The 25,557-nt window shown below is 43.9% G+C and overlaps 1 protein-coding gene across 3 annotated transcripts in view; it reads right to left on the bottom strand.

Moving 5' to 3' along the window:
- The window catches only part of LOC142372312 (thyrotropin receptor-like), an 84,556-nt gene that overhangs the window by 57,484 nt on the left and 1,515 nt on the right, over positions 1–25,557 (bottom strand). For 2 of the 3 annotated variants that reach the window (XM_075455168.1, XM_075455167.1), the window contains exon 3: positions 271–345. The exons of the other annotated variant lie outside the window; for it this stretch is intronic. In XM_075455168.1, coding sequence (XP_075311283.1) covers positions 271–345 — 75 coding nt within the window. The remainder of the gene's footprint in view (positions 1–270; positions 346–25,557) is intronic. 3 annotated transcript variants of the gene reach the window in all.

The following is a 25,557-nucleotide window of genomic DNA, read 5'->3' on the forward strand; positions in this document are numbered from 1 at the left end:
TCATGCATATTTCTGCTGTGAAAACTGTGCACTGCAGTTTATTGTTCTACATTCTGCAAGGAGATATGACAAAATCTCATTCATCAACTGTAAAATTAATTATACACATGATAAGCAGAATATGGCAGTAGGAAGGGCTATTGTGCCAAGCATTGTACAAAAAATACTTCTACAGGACAGATGCAGAATTACATGAGAATATATTTATGATGCTCAATGTAAGGCTTAACTTCACAGTCAAATTCCAATTATTGTTTAAAGTTTACGTACATGTGCATGACCCGAGACAAGTTGTGAAAAGAATGTCTCTGAAGAGATCTTAAAGTATCATCATCAAAGATGTATCTGAAAACACACAACCAAACAAAACACACCAATGTATTAAGACTTAGAAATATGTTTTCTTTTTTTTTAAAATTTGCTGTAGTTACAGTTCACAATCTTTTTTTTTAAAGAATTACTTTGAACAGTTTTGGATTGGGATTGGTTATACACCCAATGGAATTGTTGTCATACTTTTAAATGTATCTTTAGATTTTATCAACACACATTCTTGCCATACTTATAGAGGAGTTGATAACTGTTTTGTATACTAGCAGGCTGTTGTCACCCATATATATTGACAGAACAAATGTCATTGAAGTGTGCATAAAGAGCCAGGAAGAAGGATAGGAGGGATGGAAAGTATCAGTGTGCACATCACTTTGAACTGTAAGACTCCGGTGTCATATCATAATACAACAACTGTATCTCCCTTACACTTAGGATTGGATAAGAAAAATATGTAAATCTTCATTTTAAATATTCTATCTATTTAATATACAATATTCAAGGAGTCCTAATGGGAAATTAAATCCATGAAGGTCTAAAAGTTTTGTTTTGTTTTTTTTGACAGAAAAGTTAATCATGATCTCCTCTTAGTCTCTGATAGCGGACTTGTGTCTGTGCTTGTCCTGTTGGATCTCAGTGCTGCATTTGATACGGTCGATCACAGTATCTTATTACAGAGACTTGAACATGTTATTGGGATTAAAGGAACTGCATTAGGCTGGTTTAAGTCATATTTATCTGATAGATTTCAGTTTGTTCTTGTAAATGAAGAATCTTCCTCACACACCAGAGTAAGTCATGGAGTTCCTCAGGGTTCTGTGCTTGGACCAATTCTTTTCACTTTATACATGCTTCCATTAGGTAACATTATCAGACAGCATGGCATAAAGTTCCATTGCTATGCTGATGATACTTAGCTGTACTTATTTAAGAAACCAATCAGTTGGTTAAACTACAAGTAGCCTATGTCTCAAAGAGATAAAGAAAGACACAAAGATTTTTCTGCTTCTAAATTCAAACAAAATTGAAGTTGTTGCCTGTCTGTATAAACTGTCTAGTTATATGCCATCTCTAGATGGCCATTGAAGAACATCTGCTTCAAGTACCCCTGCTTATATTGCCAATCACTGCAAAGCCAAAGCGCAGAGTTTTCAATGGGGCAAGGAGAAAAATAACACAGCCCTGCATCCATGCCCTGCTGTGGGAAGCCAACAAACCGACCCCTGCTATGGAGCATGGCGGGGAGCAGGATAACACACCACCAAATAAAATCACCACCACGTTCACCCACATATGTGGTAAGAACCTGAGGAACAGATCATGCTCTATTTGCTTCATGAAGGTGTACCCAGCAGACCACCCAGAATAGGCAGAAACTTTATATGATTCTGTCAGGATGGATGGTGGGGAGAGGAGAACGATCCAAATGTGGACACTGATCAGGCAGGAGGTAAAGAAAAACTAAACTTGGTTTATGAAAGAAAACACAACAAAAAGCGCGGCCAAGCCAGTACACCATTAAACCAAATTTGTGAAAAACCAAAACCGAAGAAATAACAAAACCTGACAGTGACACTAAGCACAAACAAGAACAAAAACCCAAGAACCGAGTCCCAAAACGAAAGCAAAACAAGTTCAAGATAAGTCAAAACAAAAATACGGCCATGACAGGTCCAAGAAATTGTTAAAAGTGGGGCAAAACAATGTCCAATTAAAGTCTTGGCACCCCAGCAGAGACCCACCTATGAGTAAGTAGGACTCGCCAGATTAAATATCTCAGCCAGCGCTGCGTGGTGCTCTGCCCTGGCTTCGTCCTACAACTGCCACATCCAGAAAGGAAAAGAGCCAGGGCCTTGAATGCAGCACATCCATAACAAACCCTCCAGTTTCACTGCCTTTAGAACTCATTTCTACATCCAAGTGTAATGAGTTTGCAATATTCTTTAATGACAAAGTTCAAGGCATTAAAAGTGCAATAATTTCCACAACACAAATAACTACTCTGCATCCAGCTAGACACCTAGAGCTGACACATTTCACACCTGTTACTGACAAAACAGTCGAAGAGATCATCTGCAGTCTGAGATCATCTGCAGTCTGAGTTCATCAACGTGCTGCCTTGATGAGTTGCCCACTAGATTCCTAAAGTCTGTGCTGAGCAGTTTGTTACCACAACTCGCTCATCTAGTCAACATCTCACTCAAGACTGGAACATTTCCAAAGGCCTTAAAAACCGCTGTCATTAAGCCCCTTCTAAAGAAGAGCAGTCTGATGCCACAGTACTGAACAACTACCGGCCCATATCAAACCTGCCATTCTTAGGCAAAGTCCTAGAAAAAGTTGTAAACCAGCAGCTTAGTGACTTTCTCCTGTCTAACAATGCTTTTGATACTTTCCAATCAGGCTTTAGGCCCCACCACAGCACTGAGACAGCTCTGATCAAGGTGACAAATGACATCCGCCTGAACACAGATGCAAGTAAAGTCTCAGTCTTAGTTCTGCTGGACCTGAGTGCTGCCTTTGACACAGTTGACCATGCGATCTTATTACAGAGGTTAGAACACTGGGTGGGAATCTCTGGTCGTGCTTCAGGCTACATTTACACTGTCAGTTAGATGTTACCCAATTCCGATTTTTTTTGCTCTCATGTGACACAGATCGGATATGTTTTTTGACCATGTAAATAGGACAAGGACGCATGCATTCGGATATTTTGAGATCGGATACAGGCCTCCTTCATATGTGGAAATTTATCAGATACGAATCGGATATGTGACAATGCGACCGCCATGTAAACAGGCAGATCGGATATTCTTACACATTGCGTTCCACACGTCAACCTTGGAGGACGGTCTGTAGCTCATCAGCTCGTGGAAGCTGTATGTACCGATGCCACAGCTCGTCTCGCACGACTTGGCAGAAGTTGTTTACAATCAGGCACACTGATGCGTTGCTAATGCAAAATAGGTGAGCCAATGTGCGATAGCCTGCACCTGTTGCGAGCCACCAAAGAGCGACACCGACACGCATTTTCAGTGGAATCGACCTTCGAAATGTGGTGTCTTGGTAGGAGAAGAATGGGGACAAACTCTCGCACAGCATATCAAAAGTTTTTTCGTTTTTTTTTTTTTTTTTTTTTTTTTTCAAGATGGCGGCGTAGCAAGCAGTCGACTTCGTAGAGCTGCGCACCATATATTTTATATTTGAGCAGAATACCACCCTCTTACTAAGACTTTTCAACTAAATGTGGTTATACGAACACTGATAAATGCTCTTCCGACTCACTCCAGCACAATGCTGCCCAAAATCCTAAAGAAAACGAACAAGACTTGCGAAGTAGTCTCAACTGGCTAGCACAGGTAACATGGCTAACACGGAGCTAGCTGCAGAGCTACCAGCGGCTGGTGGGGCCGCCACACTCGATCCTGCTCTCCGCCAAGTTATTGAAGAAATCACTGGGAACATTTCAACAGTTATCTCCCAGAAAGTAGACATTATTGTAATGACGAGACACACACCGTGTAACACTCAGAACGTTTACTGATAACTGCAAGACGCCTCGTGTACAACTGCTAATATATTGCCAGGTCATGGCCCGGGGTCATACTGCCCACTTGTGGTAAAACATAGAACTTCACATATCAATACATCTCCCCTTTTTTCCAAGTACAGATTATATCCAACTTTAAACTCAAGACTGTTGACATCATTTCAAAATAAAATCCCTTTCTTCTGTTTATCTCTCTGTGTGTCAACCTTGTACATTGAATCATAACTTCAACAATTTCTCTGTTTACAACTCAACATACTTTTTCCAACAGTTTGGAACACTTTTTTTTTTTTTTTTCTTTCAACTTTTTTTTTTTTTCCCACATTCATCTCAGAGCATATCATTACATTTCCTCAATCAATCTCTTGGGTCTCACAATTTGTCTTTGTGAGCTTCTCCGCTGTGTCACTTCAATCTGTTCATTTCGGTCTGTCTCCAAGTACTGATTGTCTGCCATTTCTGTTTGCTCTGTCTGGCTTGGAATCGGCATGTCACTTGTGTCACTGTCCATAACTCTTCATTTTTGTCAGAGGCACTTTCAGCAAGTGACGTCGGTTTCGCCTCATTGTTTTCCCATGCTCTGTGATGACTTCGTATGATCTGGGAGTTGTTTCTTTGACCACTTTAGCCAGCGGTCCACACTCTCCATCACATCTCACTCGCACTATGTCCTCATGTGCAAGTGGTCTCAGAGGCCGTGCTGTTCTGTTGTACAGTTCAGTTTGCCTCTCATCACGCCTCACATCTTTCTTTTCCATCTGATGAGATGCTGATGGAAGTCGTGTTCTGAGTTTCCGGTTCATGAGCATTTCTGCTGGTGAAAGTCCATTCTCCAGTGGTGATGCTCGGTAATTCAGGATCGCCAGATGAGGGTCTTCTGCATTGTCTGCAGCCTTTTTCAAGATGCGCTTCACAATTTGCACTCCTTTCTCTGCTAACCCATTTGACTGTGGGTACAGAGGGCTTGAGGTCACATGTTTGAACCCATATGTGTCTGCAAAGTCTTTGAAGCACTAGCTTGTGAATTGTGGCCCGTTATCGCTTACAACAGTCATTGGAATTCCATGGCGTGCAAACATAGTCTTTGTATGTGCAACCAACCTTTCTGCTGTTGTGTCACTCAACCCTACAAACTCAGGGTAGTTTGAATGATAGTCCATGACTAACAAATAGTCCTTGCCCTTTAGCTGGAATAGATCCATGCCCACTTTTCTCCATGGCTCTTGGGGCTTGTCATGGGGCCTCATAGGCTCCTTTGGCTGCTGGTATCTGTGGCGCTGGCAGGTCTCACAGCACTGCACATATGCCTCAATGTCCTTGTGCATGCTAGGCCAATACAACACATCACGTGCACGTCTTTTGCACTTCTCTATACCCAAATGCCCCTCATGCACTAATTTGACCATTTCTGCTCTCATGGAGGTAGGTATGACTATCTTTGTACCCTTTAACAGAACCCCATCTAACACAGACAGTTCACCTTTAAAGTGTTGGTATGGCTTGTCAAGCTTAACCTGTCCTGGTTGATGTATCTGTTCCATTACTCTTTTTAGTTTGTCATCCTTTTGTGTTTCTTTCACTATCTCTGCACATTTTGCATCTGACACTGGCATGTGTAGCCTAATCGAGTCGATATGAATTTGCACCGCTTCTTCTGTCGTGCTACTGGTGTTGTGCAAGCTAGCCCTACTCGGCGCATCGGCTACAACTAGGTGCTTGCCTGGTGTAAACTCAAATGTCAGGTCATATTTCTGTAGTCTTAACATTAGACGCTGGATGCGCGGCGGTGCGTCACCCAGTGGCTTCTGTGAGATAGCTATCAGTGGTTTGTGATCGGTTTCTAGTATGACTGATCGTCCGTACACGTATTCGTGAAACTTTTCACATCCAAACACTGCGACTAGAGTCTCCTTCTCTATTTGCGCGTAATTTCTTTCTGCACTTGTCATTGTGCGCGACGCCTATGCGACTGGATACCACTCTGTATCATGCTTTTGCAAAAGCACAGCTCCTAGGCCTGCTTTGGACGCATCAGTGGACACTTTCAACGGCTTGTCCTGATCATAAAATTGTAACACTGGCTCCTGTGTTAGACTGCTTTTGAGCCATTCCCATTCTCTGGCATGTTCTGCCATCCACTGCCACATTGACTTGGTCTCTAACAAGCTTCTGAGAGCTCTGGTGTTAGACGATAGGTTTGGGATAAATTTCCCCATGTAATTCACTAGTCCTAGGGCTCTCTGTAAGTCATTTTTGTCCTTCGGTTCTGGCAGCTCAGCTATAGCTCGCACTTTTTCCGGATCTGGTTGCACTCCTGCCCCAGATAACTTCTCACCAAGGTAGGTAATCTCCTGCACCCCAAATTGGCACTTACTTTTATTCAGTTTCAAACCAGATTTTTGCGCCTGTGTGAGAACTCTGGCCAATCTCTCATCATGCTCCGTTTTTGTTTTTCCCCAGACTACCACGTCATCGATAAAGACTCCCACCTCTTCTATTCCATCGAATAGTTGCTGCACGGTTTTATGAAAAACCTCAGGGGCTGAGCTAATCCCAAACGGCAATCGTAGAAAGCAATGCCTTCCGAATGGCGTATTGAATGTGCACAATTTAGAGCTTTCCTCTTCAAGCACTATTTGGTAAAACCCAGATGAGGCATCTAGTTTCGTGAAATAGCTTGCTCCACTCATTGTGCTGGTTATGTCAGATTTTGTCGGTAGCCTGTAGTGCTCACGCTGTATCGCCTTATTTAGATCTTTCGGATCTATCCACAATCTCAGATCTCCATTTGGCTTCTCTAAGATAACCAAGGAGTTAACCCATTCAGTGGGCTCTTCAATTTTTCTGACGACTCCTTCTGCTATTAGCGAGTCTATTTTTTCTCTCAGCCTCTTTTTAAGAGCTACTGGCACTGTTCTTGCTGCATGTATGACTGGCTCCTTAAGCCTAATTTTATGTTTGCCTGGTAGGCGGCCTATGCCTTTGAACACCTCTTTGTATTCTTTCACCCAGTCAGTGTGTTTGGACCTACTTGTAGTAGCCTCTGTTTTATCTGGTGTTGTCACCTTGTCTGTATCAATGACATTCACTCTCTTAATCAGACCTAGCTGATCGCAGGTTTTCAAACCCAAAATTGCTTGTCTATTTCCCTCAACAAGCACAAACAAAGCATTCACTTTTTTACCTTTGCTTGACAGTGTTACTCTGCACACTCCCTTAGTGGGTATTGGCTTATCATCATATGTTCTCAGATTAATCATTTTGTTTCTTACTTTCAGTTTGTTCTTCAGTCTCTTAAAGTCTTTCATTGGCAGGATGTTAACCTGCGCTTCTTTGTCGAGCTTCAGTGGGACGTCCGTGCCATTCACATCCAAGCACGCAATCCATTCATCACTCGAAGCGCTCATCTCACCCTCGATTGCATCCACGAAAAACGACTCCTCCTCGCTGTCGCTCTTTTTCTGCACGAGTTGCACCTTCTTCTTCGAGAAGCAGCTCCTTGCGAAGTGGTTCTTTCCGCCACACTTGCGGCATTCCTTCCCGAAGGCTGGACACTGTTTCGGCGCATGCTGCATTCCACACCTTTCGCAGCTCCTGCTCTCTTGCCTGGGTTTTGCATCCCTTTTCTTTGCCTGCGACGTTGCTTTCGGCTTCGCACGCTGCACTGCATCGACCTCAACAGTCTCACTGTCTCTGCTGCTGAAAGTCTTTAGCTGTGCCTTTGTACTCTCAGACGCTTGGCAAATCTCTACTGCCCTCTCCAGCGTTAAGTTAGTCTCCTTCAATAAATGCATCCGCAATTTGTTGTCTTGGACCCCGATTACAATTTGGTCCCTTATCATTGAATCACGCAATGCTTCGAAGTTGCATGACTGACTTTTCAAAAGTAGGTCTGTGACATACTGTTCAATCGATTCTGACTCTTTCTGAAGTCTGTTCCTGAACACATACCTCTCGGACATTTCATTCTTTTTCGGTGTGCAATAATCCTCGAATTTCTTCATCACGACATCGTAGTTGTCCTCTTCTTCTTCTTCCGTGAAGACAAATGTGTTGTACACATCTAATCCAGCTCGCCCTGCCACTGTTAGCAGTAGTGCTATCTTCCTTGCCTCGTTCTGAAGCCCGATAGCTAGCGAATATAGTTCAAAACTTTGTTTAAACCTCTTCCAGTTCTCGCTGACATTACCCGTCAACTTCAACTCTTCAGGTTGTCGAATGAAGTTCATCTTTGCCGTAGGTTCGAGATCTTTATCCTGGTACCATGTAATGACGAGACACACACCGTGTAACACTCAGAACGTTTACTGATAACTGCAAGACTCCTCGTGTACAACTGCTTATATATTGCCAGGTCATGGCCCGGGGTCATACTGCCCACTTGTGGTAAAACATAGAACTTCACATATCAATACAATTATGACTGAAATGCTTAAGTGCAAGGCCACGGAAATAAAGGAGCTGGTCCGACGCACTACAGATGCGGAGGACAGGATTGCAGCTCAGGAGGACGGGCTGGATCAGGCTACGGGTCGCATAAAAAAGTTGGAGAAAGAGGCCTTCACGATGGCACAACGACTTGATGACATTGAAAATAGAGGCAGGAGAAAGAACATTCGAGTGCTCGGTTTAAAAGAGGGCATAGAGGCTGGTCCTGGAGCCCTAAAATTCTTTGAAAAATGGCTGCCCGAATTTCTACAAGTCGAGACCAAGAGCGGCCGGATCAAGCTCGAGAGGGTCCACCGCACACTTGCTCCACAGCCTGGGGCTGCACAGAGACCAAGACCAGTGCTGATCAGATTTCATAACTACCGAGATCAACAGCAGGTACTCGAAGCCGCGCGCTGTGCAGGGAGTGAAGATCAGCCCCTGATGTACCAGAATTCCAAGATCATGTTCGTCCAGGATTTCTCGGCAGACACCATGCGCAGGCGGAAAGGATTCGATGCGGTAAAGCGATGGTTGCGGGAGGCAGGCATCCAGTACTCCCTTCTCTACCCGGCCAGGTTGAGGATTATGCGCGATGGGGAAGCAAAGATCTTTATTTCCCCGGATAAAGCAATGGAGTTCATAGAAAGTTTAGGCTGAATTAACGCCAGCCAAAGATTATGGAGGCAAATGCTCTGGACCGGACTGTGTCAGGGGTCTGATCTCTAAACATTTCCTGATTCTTTTTGTACCTCTCTCCACACATAAGAACAGTGACGTGAGTAATTATGGTCATGACTCATTTCAATCTGATCTGCTCAGCTATATTTTCTTGTAATTTTTTAGTGGTGCGCGGCAACGATGGATATGTGATGGACTTTCTTTTTTGGGTTTGTTTACCTGTGTGTGTCTTCATCAGGGAGATGAAACACAAGTATTTGGTTAAAGAAGGGATGGCCCCCTGTTCCTTTAGAGGGGAAGCGCGCCCGGAAAACGCATTTTTCTGTTTTATTTTGGTTTTAATTTGTTGGTTTTGGTTGGTTCCTGTTCAGCTCAGCACATTGCAGTCCTTGTATGTAATCATTATTTGGGTGGCATTGCATTATAACTCTGGGTCGTAAATGTTAAGAATATGTACATGGAACATTAAGGGAAGTCATTCACCAATTAAAAGGAAAAAGGTCCTTTTAGCTCTTAAGAAGGAAGGTGTAGATATAGCGCTGCTGCAGGAGAAACATTTAAATGAATCCGAACATTTAAAATTGCAACAATGCGGTTTTGAACATGTTTTTCTCTCCTCTTTCACTGGCAAAAGTAGAGGAGTTGCAATTCTTATTAAAAAATCTGTACCCTTTAAAGTCATAGAATGTATTAAAGATGGAAATGGGAGATACGTACTTGTTAGAGCAATGATGAATGTTTATTTTCCACCAGGTCACCCTATTAACTTCTTAATGGAAATAATGGCAAAACTAGCAGGTTTCTCTCTTGAAAATGTTATTGTAGGAGGTGATTTCAATTGTCTTAAGAACCCACTGATTGATAGGCTCCCCATTAGCCCCCTTCCCGTCTCAGGGAAATCAAAACAGATTTTTGATCTTTTTGAGGAGGCGGGGTTTGTGGATGTATGGAGAAAACTCCACCCTGCTGGAAAGGAATATACTTTCTACTCCAACCCCCACAAATGTCACACACGTATTGACTATTTCTTTCTCCCTAAAATTATTTTAAGACAAGTCGCTTCATGCAAAATAGGACATATTGTTATATCTGACCATGCTGCAGTATATCTAAATTATACCGTTAAGAATGTTAGAGTTCAATCAAATCACTGGAGAGTAAATCCCTTAATTTTATAGGATGGAAAATTTGCAGAGTATTTTAGAACAGAATTCAAACAATTCCTTGCTGTCAACTCTCCCTCTGCTAGCAGCCCCTCCTTGCTCTGGGACACAGCTAAGGCATTTAGTAAAGGAATAATTACATCATATATGTGCAGCAAAAAAACGACGAACTGCAGAACAACAAAACATACTAGAAAGAAAACTTAGACTTGCGGAAGAAGAATATGTAAAAAAGCCTTCGCAGTCTAAGTTGGGGGAGCTCAACGCCATCCGATGCTCGCTGAACACACCATTGACGCAGAACGCTATAGACAAAGTCAGATTTGCTAAACAAAGATTGTTCGAATATGGGGATAAACCAGGTAAATACCTCTCTTATCTTACAAAAACACGGAAGTCCTCCCAGACAATTGCTTCAATTTCTGACTGGAGGGGTTCATGTTCTACAGACCCAGAGAAAATAAACGCAGCCTTTTTTGAATTTTACAAAAATCTGTACCAATCTGAACAATGTGACAACTCTCAATCTTTAATGGAAACATTTTTCTCAAAAATTAAGCTGCCCAATTTACCAGAGGACAAAAAGAAAGATCTAAATGCAGAAATTTTAGAGGCAGAGGTAGAAAGAGCCGTCAGATCACTCCAGGGAGGGAAAGCACCGGGCCCGGATGGGCTCACCTCGGAATTCTACAAAACATTTGTGGATCTGCTGTCAAAGCCCTATTTATCCATGCTGAATGACTCGTTTGGTATCGGTGTCCTCTCCCCTTCCCTCCGGGAAGCAAATATAACCTTAATTCTTAAGAAATCAAAACCTCCAGAAAATTGTGGCTCTTACAGACCCATCTCATTACTTAATGTAGATTTGAAAATACTGTCCAAAATTTTAGCAACACGCTTGGAAAACATGCTACCCCTTTTGATAGGGATAGACCAAACGGGTTTTATCAAGGCTCGAAATTCCTGTAATAACCTCAGACGTCTTTTGAATGTAATTCAGCTGTGTCAGCGGCGGGCGATGGATGGTCTTGTGGTCTCCTTAGACGCAGAGAAGGCGTTCGACCATGTGGAATGGTCATATCTTTTTCATACTCTCCATCAATTTGGACTGGGTCCCAACTTTATCAGCTGGATTGAAGTCCTCTACAGCTGTTCCTTGGCTGCAGTTATTACAAACGGACTTAGGTCTAGAAATTTTGAGGTAGGAAGGGGAAACAGGCAAGGCTGCCCCCTCTCGCCTCTTTTATTCACTCTTGCAATCGAACCCCTGGCTGAAGCAATTCGTAGTGACCCCACTGTATTCGGTGTCAACACTGATCGGGGGATCCATAAAATGTCATTATATGCCGACGACGTTCTGTTATTTCTCTCCAGACCTACCACCTCGGTCGAAAGAGTCATTGCAATTATTGATCAGTTTGGCTCATTCTCGGGATACAAAATAAACTTCTCCAAATCTGAGGCCATGCCCTTAGGTAGACAACTTTATACCCCTAGTTCCCCTTTTAAGTGGTCCCCTGCAGGATTTAAATATCTTGGCATATTTGTCACACCTGTCTTTGATCAGATGTTCAAAACAAACTTTGTCCCATTATTTGAAAAGATTAAGTTAGACCTTGAGCGCTGGAATTGTCTTCCCTTATCTTGGCTGGGCAGAATTTCACTTCTTAAAATGAACGTTCTCCCTCACTTGTTGTACCCAATTAGGATGATTCCTGTTTTGTTTACTCAGAGGTGGATCCAAAAATTAAAGAGTTGGTTTGGGTCCTTTATCTGGACCAAAAGAAGGGCATTCATAAAAATGTCAACACTACAGCTACCAAGAGACATGGGATGCTTAGATTTTCCAGACCTTAAAAAATATCAGTTGAGTTCTCTTATATTATATGCCCGGGAGTGGATATCTGGAAATTCATCCACAGTGTGGCTGGATATAGAAGCCTCGTTATGTGACTGCCCTCTTAAAAGCCTACTTTTTCTTAAAAATATGAAAACAATAAATAAATGCTGCAGCAATCCAATCACTGTGAATACAGTCAAGGCCTGGAGGGCGGCTCAACATATTGTGGGAAGAACTGGGAAAACATCCCCATTTACACCCTTTGTCCAGAACCCTTACTTTCTCCCAGGTATGTTAGATGCGGGTTTTGGGGACTGGGTGGCTAAGGGTATTTCCTCTCTGGGTTGTCTTCTTAAGGAGGGGATCCTCATGTCTTTTAACCAAGTTATGGAAGCCTTTGGAGTAGCGAAAAATAACCTCTTCTGTTTCTTCCAGCTAAGAGACTTTGTTAAAAAAGAAACAACTCTACTCAGGGACACTGAGGTTTCGGGCATTGAAAAACTGTTTTTTTGAACTCGTGAAGTGTCACTTAGGATGTGCTACAAAACATTGAAATGTCATAAGTGTCACTTATCCACTCTGGCTCAGGCCTGGGGAGGAGAGCTGAATATCAAGATCACTGATGAAATGTGGAGCAGTATCAGAAAAATTTCCATTTGTAATCGTTCCTGGGCGTTGCAACTTAAATTACTACATAGAGCTCACTTGGCCCCAAACCGGGTATCTAAGTTTAAACCAGGATCTTCTTCACTGTGCCCTAAATGTAAAATACATGAAGGCAGGCTCACACACTGTCTCTGGTCATGCCCCAAGATCCAGATATACTGGGAGTCTATTCTGGTTGAGATAAGGAAAATCATGAAAACTAATATTGATCTTGATCCAGTGTCTCTTCTCCTTGGTCTACCAAACAAACATATTCAAAATTCAAACAAGAGTAAGTTGTATAATGTCCTAATTTTCAGTCCTCGAAAGAATATTTTGTTACAATGGATTTCTCATAAGTCTCCTACCATTTATGGGTGGAAGAGGCTTATTTTGGAACATATTCCACTCGACTTTCTAACATGCCTTGTCCACTCTAAGACTGACATTTTTGGACGCATATGGAAGCCCTTTTTGGACTATTCTGAAGGACACGTGTCTACCATCCTGTCTCGAGCATTTATAAATGTTTAGATGTGGACTATATAATGATGGAAGTATGTATGCCCCCTATCTATCTTTTATTTTTGTCTCCTCTGGACTGTACTGCTGAGCTTTTGTTATGTGTTATGTTGTTATTAAATGAAAAAAATAATAAACATATCTATAAAAAAAAAAAAAAAAAGTTTTTTTGGCTCATTCTAAAATTGCTGACCCACTGCTCTTCATCAAAGCCCGCCACAATATTCTCCCACCAGTCCTGGGATCGGTCTCGCACCCAGACACTCCTCTGAACAGCTGAGGAGGCAATAATTGTAGCGTGTGCACAGGATGCAATAATGGCCCGTTTCCTCCTTCTCTGCCTTAAAATCCTGCCAATGTTGGGCGAACTTCTCATGTACCGCAACAATAGCATCACACCTATGTCAACGTCGTCCATTTGCCTCAGCAGTAAAGTTTGGTAAACACTGAAGTAGGCATGCGCGATGTTTCACGTGATAGGCAAGTGTAATCACGTGAATCAGATATGAGTCACATTATTAAAGTACGTGTAACCACACGTTAAAAAAAAATCGGATTTAGGCAAAAAAATCAGATCTGGGCATCAAGACTTGCAGTGTAAAGCCGGAGTTATAGTTGACGCGTCTGTCACGGCGGTGGCGGACCGTGACGTCCAAATGACGTTTCAGGCCTGGCGCTTCCCTTGAAAAGACGGCGCAGCGCAGTGTCGTGCACCAGTCGATTTTTGTAACTTGGCGGCGCCAACAACGACAGACCGGATGGACCGATGTGAGACCAGGCTCAGTCAGGAGGTGCGTTTGTACAGAAACTGCAGTGAAACAGCACAGGGAGCACGTAAACTCCCAAAACTGGTGGACATAGATTGGCAGAACTTTGGGGAAAGAGGGAGAGTTCTGTAAGAATGTGTGGAAGAAGCTACGGGACAGATACGTGAAGGCAAAGAAGAGGGCAGAGACTCTGTTGATCCCGGGGGCTTCAAACCTTCACCTCTATTAACTGAATGAAAAAATTAAAATGTTCCGAATACTGCAGCAGTATCATTAATTACAGTATTCGTGCTCTTGACAGTGGCATTGTTTTCTTCTCCACTTTCGTGGTTGTAGAATAGCGGTAACCTTCACGTAGCACCGCCACCTCTGTGACGGAGAAAATTGCAACTTCTGGCGCATCGACTTGCGCCACTATATATTGCGGGCAAGAAATCGTCATGTCATCAACACCGCTTGCGCTAGCAGACGCGGCAACCATGCTAGAGCCTTAAATGTAGCCATAGACTGGTTCAAGTCCTATCTGGAGGACAGGAAGTATTTTGTTGAAATTGGTAACTGTGTCTCAGACCAAATGACTGTGACCTGTGGGGTTCCCCAGGAGTCAATCCTGGGACCCGTATTGTTCAATCTGTACATGCTTCCACTAGGCCAGCTATTACGCAGCTATAATGTGTCCTACCACCACTATGCAGATGACACTCAGATCTACGTGTCAGTGACGGCAGGACAACACGGGCCTGTAGATACTTTCAAACTTTCACCAAATGTAGACATTTTTAAATCCAGGTTAAAAACATTTCTTTTCTCATGTGTCTATGCATTAAATCTGCACGGTATCTTTGAACTTATCTAGACTGTTGCTTGCTTTTAAATTCATTTAAATTATTTTATTTGTTTCTCTTTATATTCTTTTATGTATTTTAATTAGGGCTGGGACTTTAGCGCGTTAATTTCGATTAATTAACTACACACATATTAGCGCGTTAAAAGAAATAACGTATTTTAATCGCACACTATAAATTTTTTTTTAAATACAGACGATGGAAGCGTCGACAAGAGCGTGGTTGTGTGCAGATTATGCAACAAGGAATTCGCGTATCACCGCAGCGTATCAAGCCCAGAGGCGGCGCTAAGGGGTTGCTTGCAGTTGCTATAGCAACCCCAAGAATGTGCTCAGCAACCCCATAGCTACCCCAACTTTGGGGCTAGAGGCAGGTTTACTGCTCACAAAGAACAGAAGTGCAGTGCAACAACGACAACAATATTAAGAAGTAAAGAATCACGTATGTTGCTGCGTGGTAGCCTATCCCCGTTTTTTGTTCTTTAGCTGATAAATATACATATGGAAAGGTATAAAACACCAGCTTTACTGGTGAAACGGCTATCCACATTGTTCCTAGATCTACAGTAGCTGTGGTGATGTCATTCTACAGTCAGCCAATCACGTCTGTTCTAAATTACCCGGGGAAATCGGAGGTCTAAAATAATATTTCCATAAAGCAGATTTATGAGATAAATAGAAACCCTATTTAATTGGGGGGGGGTGTGAGCTGTTTTGACTAGCAACCCATCACATTCATGCAGCAACTGCATAGCAACCCCAACGAAAAAACGCTGGCGCCACCGCTGATCAAGCCTCAAATATCACCTCAACGCTAAACATGTAGCAGCTAGCGTGGAAGCTAACGTGGGGCCCAACGCAGCTTAACATCCAAGATTCTATATACTGTGTTTTCATGCATGCTACATTCAGATTTCAAATAGGGATATGTTCTGTGTTTGTTGAAATATTGTTGAAAATGTTAATTTTCTAAAGGATAAAGTATATGCGATTAAAATGCGATTAATTTCGATTAATTAATTTCAAAGCCTGTAGTTAACGCGATTAAAAATTTTAATCGAGTCACAGCCCTAATTTTAATGCTTCTTCCACTCCCTGCTGCAATACTTTTATTTTATGTAAAGCACTTTAAATTGTTTGTACATGAAATGTGCTATTGTGGAAGTTGCCTTTAGGCGAAAAGATGAGCCGAAAACTTCTCACATTAAGACTCTGTGAGTCGCGTTTATTAACTGACAAAAACTCACAGTGCCAACTGACAAAAACTGACAGTTCCAACTGACAAAAACTGACAGTTCCAACTGACAGCTCGCGCATCAACAGAACAGCTGTTATCATGAAACGTCACCGGATCTCTTAAAGAGACCGCAACTATTAAATGCATCATAACATTAAAGACGATGAACCAACAACATAACAGATAACAGAACACATATAAGAAAGTGAATTATGCCGTCAGTGTTGAGAGCACTACACATGCCCCCCCAGAATTCACTCTAACAGAAAACCTGATAAAAAAATATCAACGGCGTGGGGGGCGAATCAAACGTCCAGTGCGGCTCCGCCGAATTTGAGAGTGCGGAACCGCCCCCTCAGTGGCTGTCTGTGGGGCTCCCCTGCGGCATGGTCGAGGGGCAGGAGGAACGGAAAGGGGGGGCCTAGTCAGAGGCCGTCCCCGTTTTGGGGGCTGCGCCAACTCAACTGGCCTGGCCAGATCAAGGTGAGCTGGTTTAAGGCGGTCCACAGAAATACACTCCGGTTTGCCCCCAATGTCCACCACAAAGTGCTTGTCCCCAGTTTCCACAACACGGAAAGGGCCCTCGTAAGGCGGACGGAGAGGTCCGCGGTGCCCATCCACACGAATGAAAACATACCCAGCAGACTGTAGGCCACTGGGGACGTGAGAGTTTGGTAGACCATGGCAGGAGGTAGCAAGTGGAGCAAACAGCTTGGCATTGTCTAACAGGCTGGAGCGCTGGAGTGTGGCTGACCAAGGGGTCGTGGTGCTGGGGACGAAATCCCCGGGGACCCGCAGTGGCTGACCGTAGACCAGCTCTGCGGAGGAGGCCTGGAGGTCTTCCTTCGGCGCTGTCCTGATGCCCAGCATGACCCATGGGAGCTTGTCAGCCCAGGAACTGTCCTTCAGGCTGGCACGCAGGGAGGCTTTCATGGACCTGTGAAATTGTTCACAGAGGCCATTGCTCTGGGGGTGGTAGGCCGTGGTGCGGTGGAGTTTAACTCCCAAGCTCCCTGCGACAGCGTTCCAAAGCTCGGAAGTAAACTGTGCGCCACGGTCTGAGGAGATGTCTGAAGGGGCGCCAAAACGGGACACCCAGGTGCCAATAAATGCCCGTGCCACGTCCGCTGATGTTATGGATGACAGTGGAACAGCCTCTGCCCACCGTGTGGTCCTGTCGACCATAGTGAGCACATGAGTGTAACCCTGCGAGGGTGGAAGTGGGCCAACTAGGTCGATGTTGACGTGGTCGAAACGTCGTTCAGGCACTTGAAATTGTTCCAGTGGCGCTTTGGTGTGGCGGTGTACTTTGGCACGTTGGCACTCTACACAGGTGTTCGCCCAGTCCCTCACGTCCTTTTTAAGTCCGTGCCACACAAATTTTGCTGCCACCAGCCGTTGTGAGGCCTTGGTTCCGGGGTGTGAGAGGCTATGGATGGCGTCGAAAACAGGCCGCCTCCACTTCGCAGGCACAACAGGCCTAGGGGAGCCCATACAGATGTCGCAAAGCAGAGTGGTGCCAGCGTCGTCGAATGCCACATCCTGAAGCTGCAGCCCAGTAGCGGATGAACGGCAAGCCTGCACGTCCGGGTCTGTGGCCTGCTCCGTTGCCATGCTGCCGTAGTCCAAACCGAGGTGGACCGCCCCCGCAACAGCACGGGAGAGGCAGTCTGCAACCTGGTTGTGCTTCCCAGAAAGGTGTGCAATGTCCGTCGTGAACTCTGAGATGTAAGTCAGCTGCCGCTGTTGCCTGCCGGACCATGGCTGAGTGACTTTGGACATGGCGAAGGTCAGAGGCTTGTGGTCCACAAAAACGGTGAACTGGCGTCCTTCCAGCAGTGAACGAAAGTGTCGGATGGCGAGGTACACTCCAAGTAGCTCCCGGTCGAAAGTGCTATACTTCCGTTCACTGGGACGTAACTGCCTGCTGAAAAAGGCGAGAGGCTGCCAAGCATTACCCACCCACTGCTCGTAAACCGCACCGACCGCGTAGTCCGAGGCGTCCGTGGTAAGTGCGATTGGGGCAGAGGAGGCGGGATGGGCCAACATGGCAGCCTTAGCCAGGGCTGTCTTGGCGTCCACAAAAGCCTTGTCTCTTTCCGGGTTCCAGTCCACAGTGTGCTTAGGCTTGGCACCTTTCAGAGCCTCGTACAGGGGCCGCATGGTTTGGGCAGCCCTGGGGAGAAAACGGTGGTAAAAGTTAACCATGCCAAGGAACTCCTGTAAGGCTCTGACAGTGACTGGGCGTGGAAAAGTGGTGATGGCCTCCACTTTTGACGGAAGGGGAACAACCCCGTCCTTCGTGACTCTGTGCCCCAGAAAGTCTATGGTGGACCGACCGAACTCGCACTTGGCTGGATTGATGATGAGCCCGTGGTCGGTAAGTCGCTCGAACAGAGTGCGAAGGTGCGAAAGGTGCTCTGGAGGTGATGAACTGGCCACGAGGATGTCGTCAAGGTACACAAACAGAAAAGGCAGATCCCGTAACACAGAGTCCATGAGCCGCTGGAATGTTTGAGCAGCATTTTTGAGCCCAAATGGTGTGCGCAGGAACTCAAACAAACCAAACGGTGTGATTACAGCTGTTTTTGGAATGTCGCGAGGGTGTACGGGCACTTGATGGTATCCTCTGATCAGGTCCACCTTCGAAAACATGACCTTACCAGCCAGGTGCGCTGAAAAATCCTGGATGTGCGGCACTGGGTAGCGGTCAGGCGTTGTCGCGTCGTTGAGCCGTCGGTAGTCCCCGCAAGGACGCCAGCCCCCCCCTGGTTTGGGGACGAGGTGTAGGGGAGAGGCCCAAGGACTGTTGGAGCGTCGAACAATCCCCAGGCGCTCCATGGACTCGAACTCTGTCTTGGCTACGGCAAGCTTGTTCGGCTCGAGGCGTCGAGCGCAGGCGTACACAGGTGGGCCAGTGGTGTCGATATGGTGCTCTACACCGTGCTTGGCTGTAGAAGAGGAGAAAGTGGGCTGGGTGAGTGCTGGAAACTCGGCGAGCAGCCGTTGGAAACTGTCCGTGACAGAGAGCAGGCTGGAGAGGTGTTCTGCACCAGAGTCGCTGAGCGCGCAGGCATAAGAACAGAAAGTGACGGCGTCGATCAAGCGCTGATTTTTAACGTCCACTAACAGTCCAAATGCACACAAAAAATCTGATCCTAAGAGGGGAACAGCGACTTTGGCAGTCACAAAGTCCCAGCCGAAGCATTGGCCGTCAAAACACAGTTCAACATGCCTTGTGCCGTATGTACGGATAGGGCTTCCATTGGCGGCTTCCATGGGGGGGCCGTGGGTGTCAGCCACCACGTCCACCTGTGAAGCAGGAAGTAGACTCCGCTGTGCCCCTGTGTTGCAGAGGAATCGCCGGCCGGAGATGGAGTCGTGGATGAAGAGCAGCCCGCCGGCATGGCCGACGCTCACGGCCACTAGTGAGCGCCGGCCTTGGCGTTTCCTGCTCCACTGAAGCTGCATGGAGAGCGGCATCGTTTGGCCTTGGGGCCAAACCTGGCATGGTAGTAGCACACACCTGAAGACTGCTGCCGACGCGGGGCTGCTGCTGCGATGAGCATGTGATCATCGGATATTTCTGATACAGCAACAGCACCAGCAGGAAGAAGGGCAGCTGCGCAGGGCTGTTGACTAGCCAGGAAACACTTGTCAGCCTCAGCAGCCAGTTCTCTACAATCAGTGCTGGCAGTGTTGGCCAAAGCAGCTCTCACATGAGCAGGCAGTTGGCGCAGGAAAAGGTGGAGGAAAAGGAAATCTGGCTTGTTGTCACCGAGCAGATCGAGCATTCGGTCCATTAGCTCTGAGGGCTTGCTGTCACCGAGCCCTTGAAGAGAGAAAAGCCTGCTAGCTGTGTCAGATAGTTCGAATGTTTTCAGTAAGTATTCTTTCAGAGTTTCATACTTTCTCGTCAGAGGAGGACGTTTAAGAAGGCTCACTACTCTCGATGCCGTAGAACTTCCGAGAGCAGATACCACATAGTAGTATTTCGTTTCGTCGGCCGTTATCTGACGCAAGGCAAACTGTGCCTCAGTCTGAGCGAACCAGGCAGAAGAAGACGATTCCCAGAATTCGGGGAGCTTGAGAGACACAGCGTTTGCGGTCATGGCGATCTGGATACGTCCAGTAAACAAACGTCGGGGTCACCAGTGTGGAAGTTGCCTTTAGGCGAAAAGATGAGCCGAAAACTTCTCACATTAAGACTCTGTGAGTCGCGTTTATTAACTGACAAAAACTCACAGTGCCAACTGACAAAAACTGACAGTTCCAACTGACAGCTCGCGCATCAACAGAACAGCTGTTATCATGAAACGTCACCGGATCTCTTAAAGAGACCGCAACTATTAAATGCATCATAACATTAAAGACGATGAACCAACAACATAACAGATAACAGAACACATATAAGAAAGTGAATTATGCCGTCAGTGTTGAGAGCACTACACTATACAAATAAATTTGATTTGATTTGATACATTGTGTCACTGCATGGAACAGATCGGTGTGTGGATACAAAACTATTTTCTCCTGCTGAACTCAGACAAAACTGTAATCATTGTCTGTGGCCCACAGAAACAAAGAGAAAGTGTTATCAGTCACCTTGACATTACCTCCAGAACCATAATGAAAGAGATAAAATATATAAGGAATTAACTAAAGTCGAAGAAATCCTGGTATCAACTGGAAGGGATGAATCAAAAAAAGGGGTGATATCAAACATCTATAAAGCACTACAACTTGAATCCATTGTTAATATTACGAATGTAAAAGAAAAATGGAAGCAAATGTGATCATTACAGATGAGGCCTGGGATGGCTGGGGGGGTTCTTTCCTCATTTATTTATTTAGTTTCATCTCTTCTTTCCCAAACCTCCTCTGGTTTTGAACAGGAGGTACAGCCAATTGCATTATAGACTCTGTGGGATTGCATGTACATAACATGTATACATGTTACTTGATGTATATAATTTAAGTGTATAGTTGTAGGTGTGTGTGTGTAGATTGGTGTGGGTAGGTATATGTATACTGTGCAATGCAATCTGTGTAAATCAGACTGGACAGATCTTTAAAAAGGGGAAAGGAATGAATTAATATGCATCTCCATGTGTTTTGTTAATGTTGAATAACCCATTTAGGCCTAAAACGCCTGGAAAAGAATGCCTGTAAAACCTATGGGCGATTTCAGAAAGACCCCCTAAAACCTGAAGTGTTTCTGGAAATTCAGCAATTGTGTCAACGCCTACTAAATGATTGATTTCTCAGCCTCTGTAGCAGATAGAAACAAAATTTAAAAAGTATTTGAGAGCTTACACCTGTGGCTTTCTTTGGAAATTGAGTTTATTTACATACACCTTCACGAAAATAGAAAATGTAAAAAGTAAAGTGCAGGAACAGCACTATTTTCTTTCTTTTTTTTTCAAAGATTTCTTTATTGGTTTTTCAAAGGTAAATACAAAGGTTTAGGATCTTTTCATGTGGTGTATGTCCAGAGCCCAACAAGTAAGGCAATTTGAGTGGCTGACATTAGGAATGATACCACACATTGGTTATAAAAACAACAAAGAACAATTCAGACCCCCCCACCCCCCAACCATATACAGTACACCATTTAACACAAACTAAACAGAAACATAACAAGAACAAATAAACTACAAAAGTAATAATAACAACAACAATAATATCAAAACTTAAATTACAAAATAAAAACATACCTACACAATACACAAAGCCTGCAACCTTAGAAAAAAAATAAAAATCTGTTATCACAGTAATCCATTTCCTGTAACATATGCACACAGTTCTAGTCTGTCACAGAGGGGAGGTTCAACTTGTCAATGTAATCATCCCCATGTTTTTGTGAACTTGCGGGTAGAGCCCTTCATGCTGTGTTTTATTTTTTCTATTTTCATAAAATAAAGGAGATCTTTAATCAGGGAGCTGAATGAAGGGGTATTAGGAGACTTCCACCTAAGCAGAATTAGACGCCTTGCTACGAGAGTGATAAATGCAACAAAGTCAGCCTTATACGAAGATGTGGACATAGTAGAGGGGAGAACACCAAACAACGCAGTTAAGGGAGAAGGAGAAATTGTTTGTTCTAAAACATAGAGCAAACAAACAAAGACCTTGGACCAGAATTCAAATAGTTTTGGGCAAAACCAGAGTGTATGTCCCAGTGTCGCAGGTGCTGAGTGACACCTCTCACATGTAGGGTCAATGTCAGGGAAAAAACGGCTTAATTTGACCCTAGTCCAGTGAACACGGTGAACAATCTTACACTGAATGACGCCATGTTTAGCGCAAATTGACGATGAATGCACACGTTGTAAGATTGAGTCCCATACAACATCTAAAATATCAATTCCCAGGTCCTCCTCCCATTGAGTCTTAATTGAATTGAGATTTACTGGTCTTAAGGCATACATTCTATTATAAATAGGGGATATCATTCCTTTAGCATTAGAGAACAGCACTATTTTCAATTAGATTAAATGCCTGCAACGGTGTGGCATCTGCAAGCAAATCGACTTTTACCCCTGGTGTGCGGTTGAAATCTCTCCATCGATTACGGTGGTAATTGTCAGTCTTCCACTCACATTCAAACCCTTCAAAATCATCCTCGTCGTTATCGTCATCTTCAAACATATGTGCTAGCCATAAATCTCGATCAATTGGGTCAGCACGTTCATCAGCATCATCAAAGCCAAGAAAACTCCTCAAAATCGCTACCGTCTGAAATGTCTTCCCACTGAAAGTCCTCCATGCTTGTTCAATGTAACTTACTTAACTTCAAAACAATGACACGAGGAACATGACAACACGTGTCTATTATAATGCATTTCATTGGCGCAGAGGTCAATAATTGGTGCAAAACAACCCTTATACAGGAAAAAAGATGTGTACGCTTTCCCGGCCTTACTGGTAGAATAACGCAACAGCGCCCCCGGCTTTAAAGGTAGAAATGCGGCAAGGCTTTCCCAGCCTAAATGGGATAAATAAAAAGTTTTTAAAAAAAAGTTTGCTGACGACACTACTGTCTTTGGGCTGATCACCGGTGGAGAAGAGACAGCCTACAGGGAGGAGGTGGCTCGGCTGGTCTCCTGGTGCCGGGAAAATAATCTCTCCTTAAATGCTGAGAAGACCAAGGAGATGATTATCGACCCGAGGAGGTGGAGAGACCAGCACGCTCCGCTACACATTGACAGGACACGGGTGGAGAGGGTTAAAAACCTTCAAACTCCTCGGCACTAACATCAGTGAGGATTTCACCTGGACACACAACACACAGCAGATGGTAAAGAGGGCTCAACAGAGACTCTTCTTCTTGAGGAAGCTGAGGAAATTTGGAATGTCCACCAAACTCCTCAGCAACTTCTACAGATGCACAGAGGAGAGCATCCTGACAAACTCCATCACAGTGTGGTATGGGAACTGCACGATCCAGGACAGAAAGGCTCTCCAGCGTGTCATTAAAAAGGGCACAGTTCATCTGTGGAGCTGCCTCCCCCCACTGCAGGACCCCTACAACACCCGGGTCCCCACCCACAGCACTACCATCTGGCAGATGCAACAGGAGTGTGAAAGCGAGGACCACCAGACTGACTGACAGTTTTTATCCCCAGGCCATCAGGCTTCTGAATCATGGACTAGAACCTCACTTTTGGACAATAACCATATCTACCTGCAATATCTGCAATTTTTGCACATGACATTTGCACACTAATCTTTTGCTGCATATTTTGCACTTCATATTTGATATTTTCTCTATACATTTTCTTTACATTTCCTTTTTAGAAAAAAAAAAGTGTGGTGTGTTGTTATCGTTCTTTTGGTTGGGAAGTCACAAAGTAAGATTTACCCAATAATAACCACAGTGTCTGTTATTGTGTATATGACAAATAAACATCTCGAATCTTGAATTATCAAAAACCGTAATATGAAAAAATGAAATATTGATATTGTGTTAATAATACTTATATGATATTGGGTCTGATATTGCATCCTGTCTCCGACTGTCACCGCTTAAACCATGCTGGGACAACAAGAGAGGAAGAAGCAGTAAAAATCCACCAAAATGTCGTTGGTAGTCATTTCGCAACACTCTCAACCCACACCTGAAAAAAAGTTATCTCAGCAGTGTGGTACATTATAGATTCAATTTAAACATGTAGTGTTTGTACTCTGATGAATAACAGTTTGTGCTGAAGCAGGGAAATACAACTAACTTGGCCTACCACAATTCCATCTATTATTCTGTATGTTTCTTCTCGGTAAAAAGTAAAACGCTATAATTTTGCTATTGCTCGCATGAAAAATCTTACATTAAAACACATACTAAAACAACAGTGTTGTTAAAGCTAAGATATCGAGCTCTTGAGTATCTGTTTTCTCTAAATCTTTGACCTACTTTTTAATTAAGTTGGTCAGCACTGCTCACTGATGTATGTAGGGATTATAGGGAATTATTCACTGAGTCTGGTCCATTTTTTCTTGTGTTTACCTTAAATATATGATACCCTGTAGAAACGAGGTCAGGATTAAAGAAAAAAAATGTGTGAATGTGTGGTTTCAGTTAACACTGTATAAATGATTCAACTTTGTGGATTCTTTGCTTTTTGATTCCCTATGATTTATTTTATAGATTGTTAACAACTGTGTACACCACTCCATACTCATATGTTGAGTATAGTAGATTTGCTAATTTGATATACATGAAAAAAAAAAGTGAAAGATGTTATTAACCGATAAAATTCTGTGATAATGTCTTTATCTTGAATTACTTTGCCATGATGATTGTGCAGGGAAAATCTGATATAACAGCCCTAGTTAACATCTATCAGCCACTAAATTACCACTGCGTAATTGAGTATTGTTTTGAGGATGAGAACTACACTCAGGTTGCCAAATAAAGGTCATTCAGACTGGTTACTTTGCATTATGAACGCAGTGATGATTAATGTACCATCTCTCACACTCAATCCCACTGTTTTTAAGTTCTTCCATGAATTTGACATCCTGTTCCTTATGTCTTTGTTCCCTTTGCTTTGCGCTGATTCAGATGTACCATGGCTGAACCTCTGTAAGGTCAGCTGGATCTATGGGATGCTTTCTGCTGCATGCCATTGTAAAAGAGACAGTAATGATAATCTTTAACACTTCAGGTTAAAGAAGGTTTGAGGCATCATAGTTTTCTTTTTTACATTGTTGGGTCACTCAACCAGCAGCATATCTGTGAACTTGGAAAATGAGTTGAAGGTGATAGATAGAAATCGAATGGAATTTGACCTGTGCTGAGTAAACTGGCCTTGCTTGTCTTTGTGTCTCAGAGGCCTCTTTTCTCAGTTGGTGAGTCTAGTGAATGAGGAGCATTAAGACACATAATGGAATTGCAAACAGTTTAAGCCTTAGTTGCTATGATAAGAAGAAAACCCTAAAAACTTTGGAACTCGTTTATTATTTAGGCTTTGTGTGTTTGAGTCATGACATAAGCACATTATCCCGTGAGCTTCTCTCTGAATATTAGCTGAATGATAAATCACTGGCC

Source organism: Odontesthes bonariensis, chromosome 22 (genome assembly GCF_027942865.1).
Source record: "Odontesthes bonariensis isolate fOdoBon6 chromosome 22, fOdoBon6.hap1, whole genome shotgun sequence".
Lineage (NCBI taxonomy): Eukaryota > Metazoa > Chordata > Actinopteri > Atheriniformes > Atherinopsidae > Odontesthes > Odontesthes bonariensis.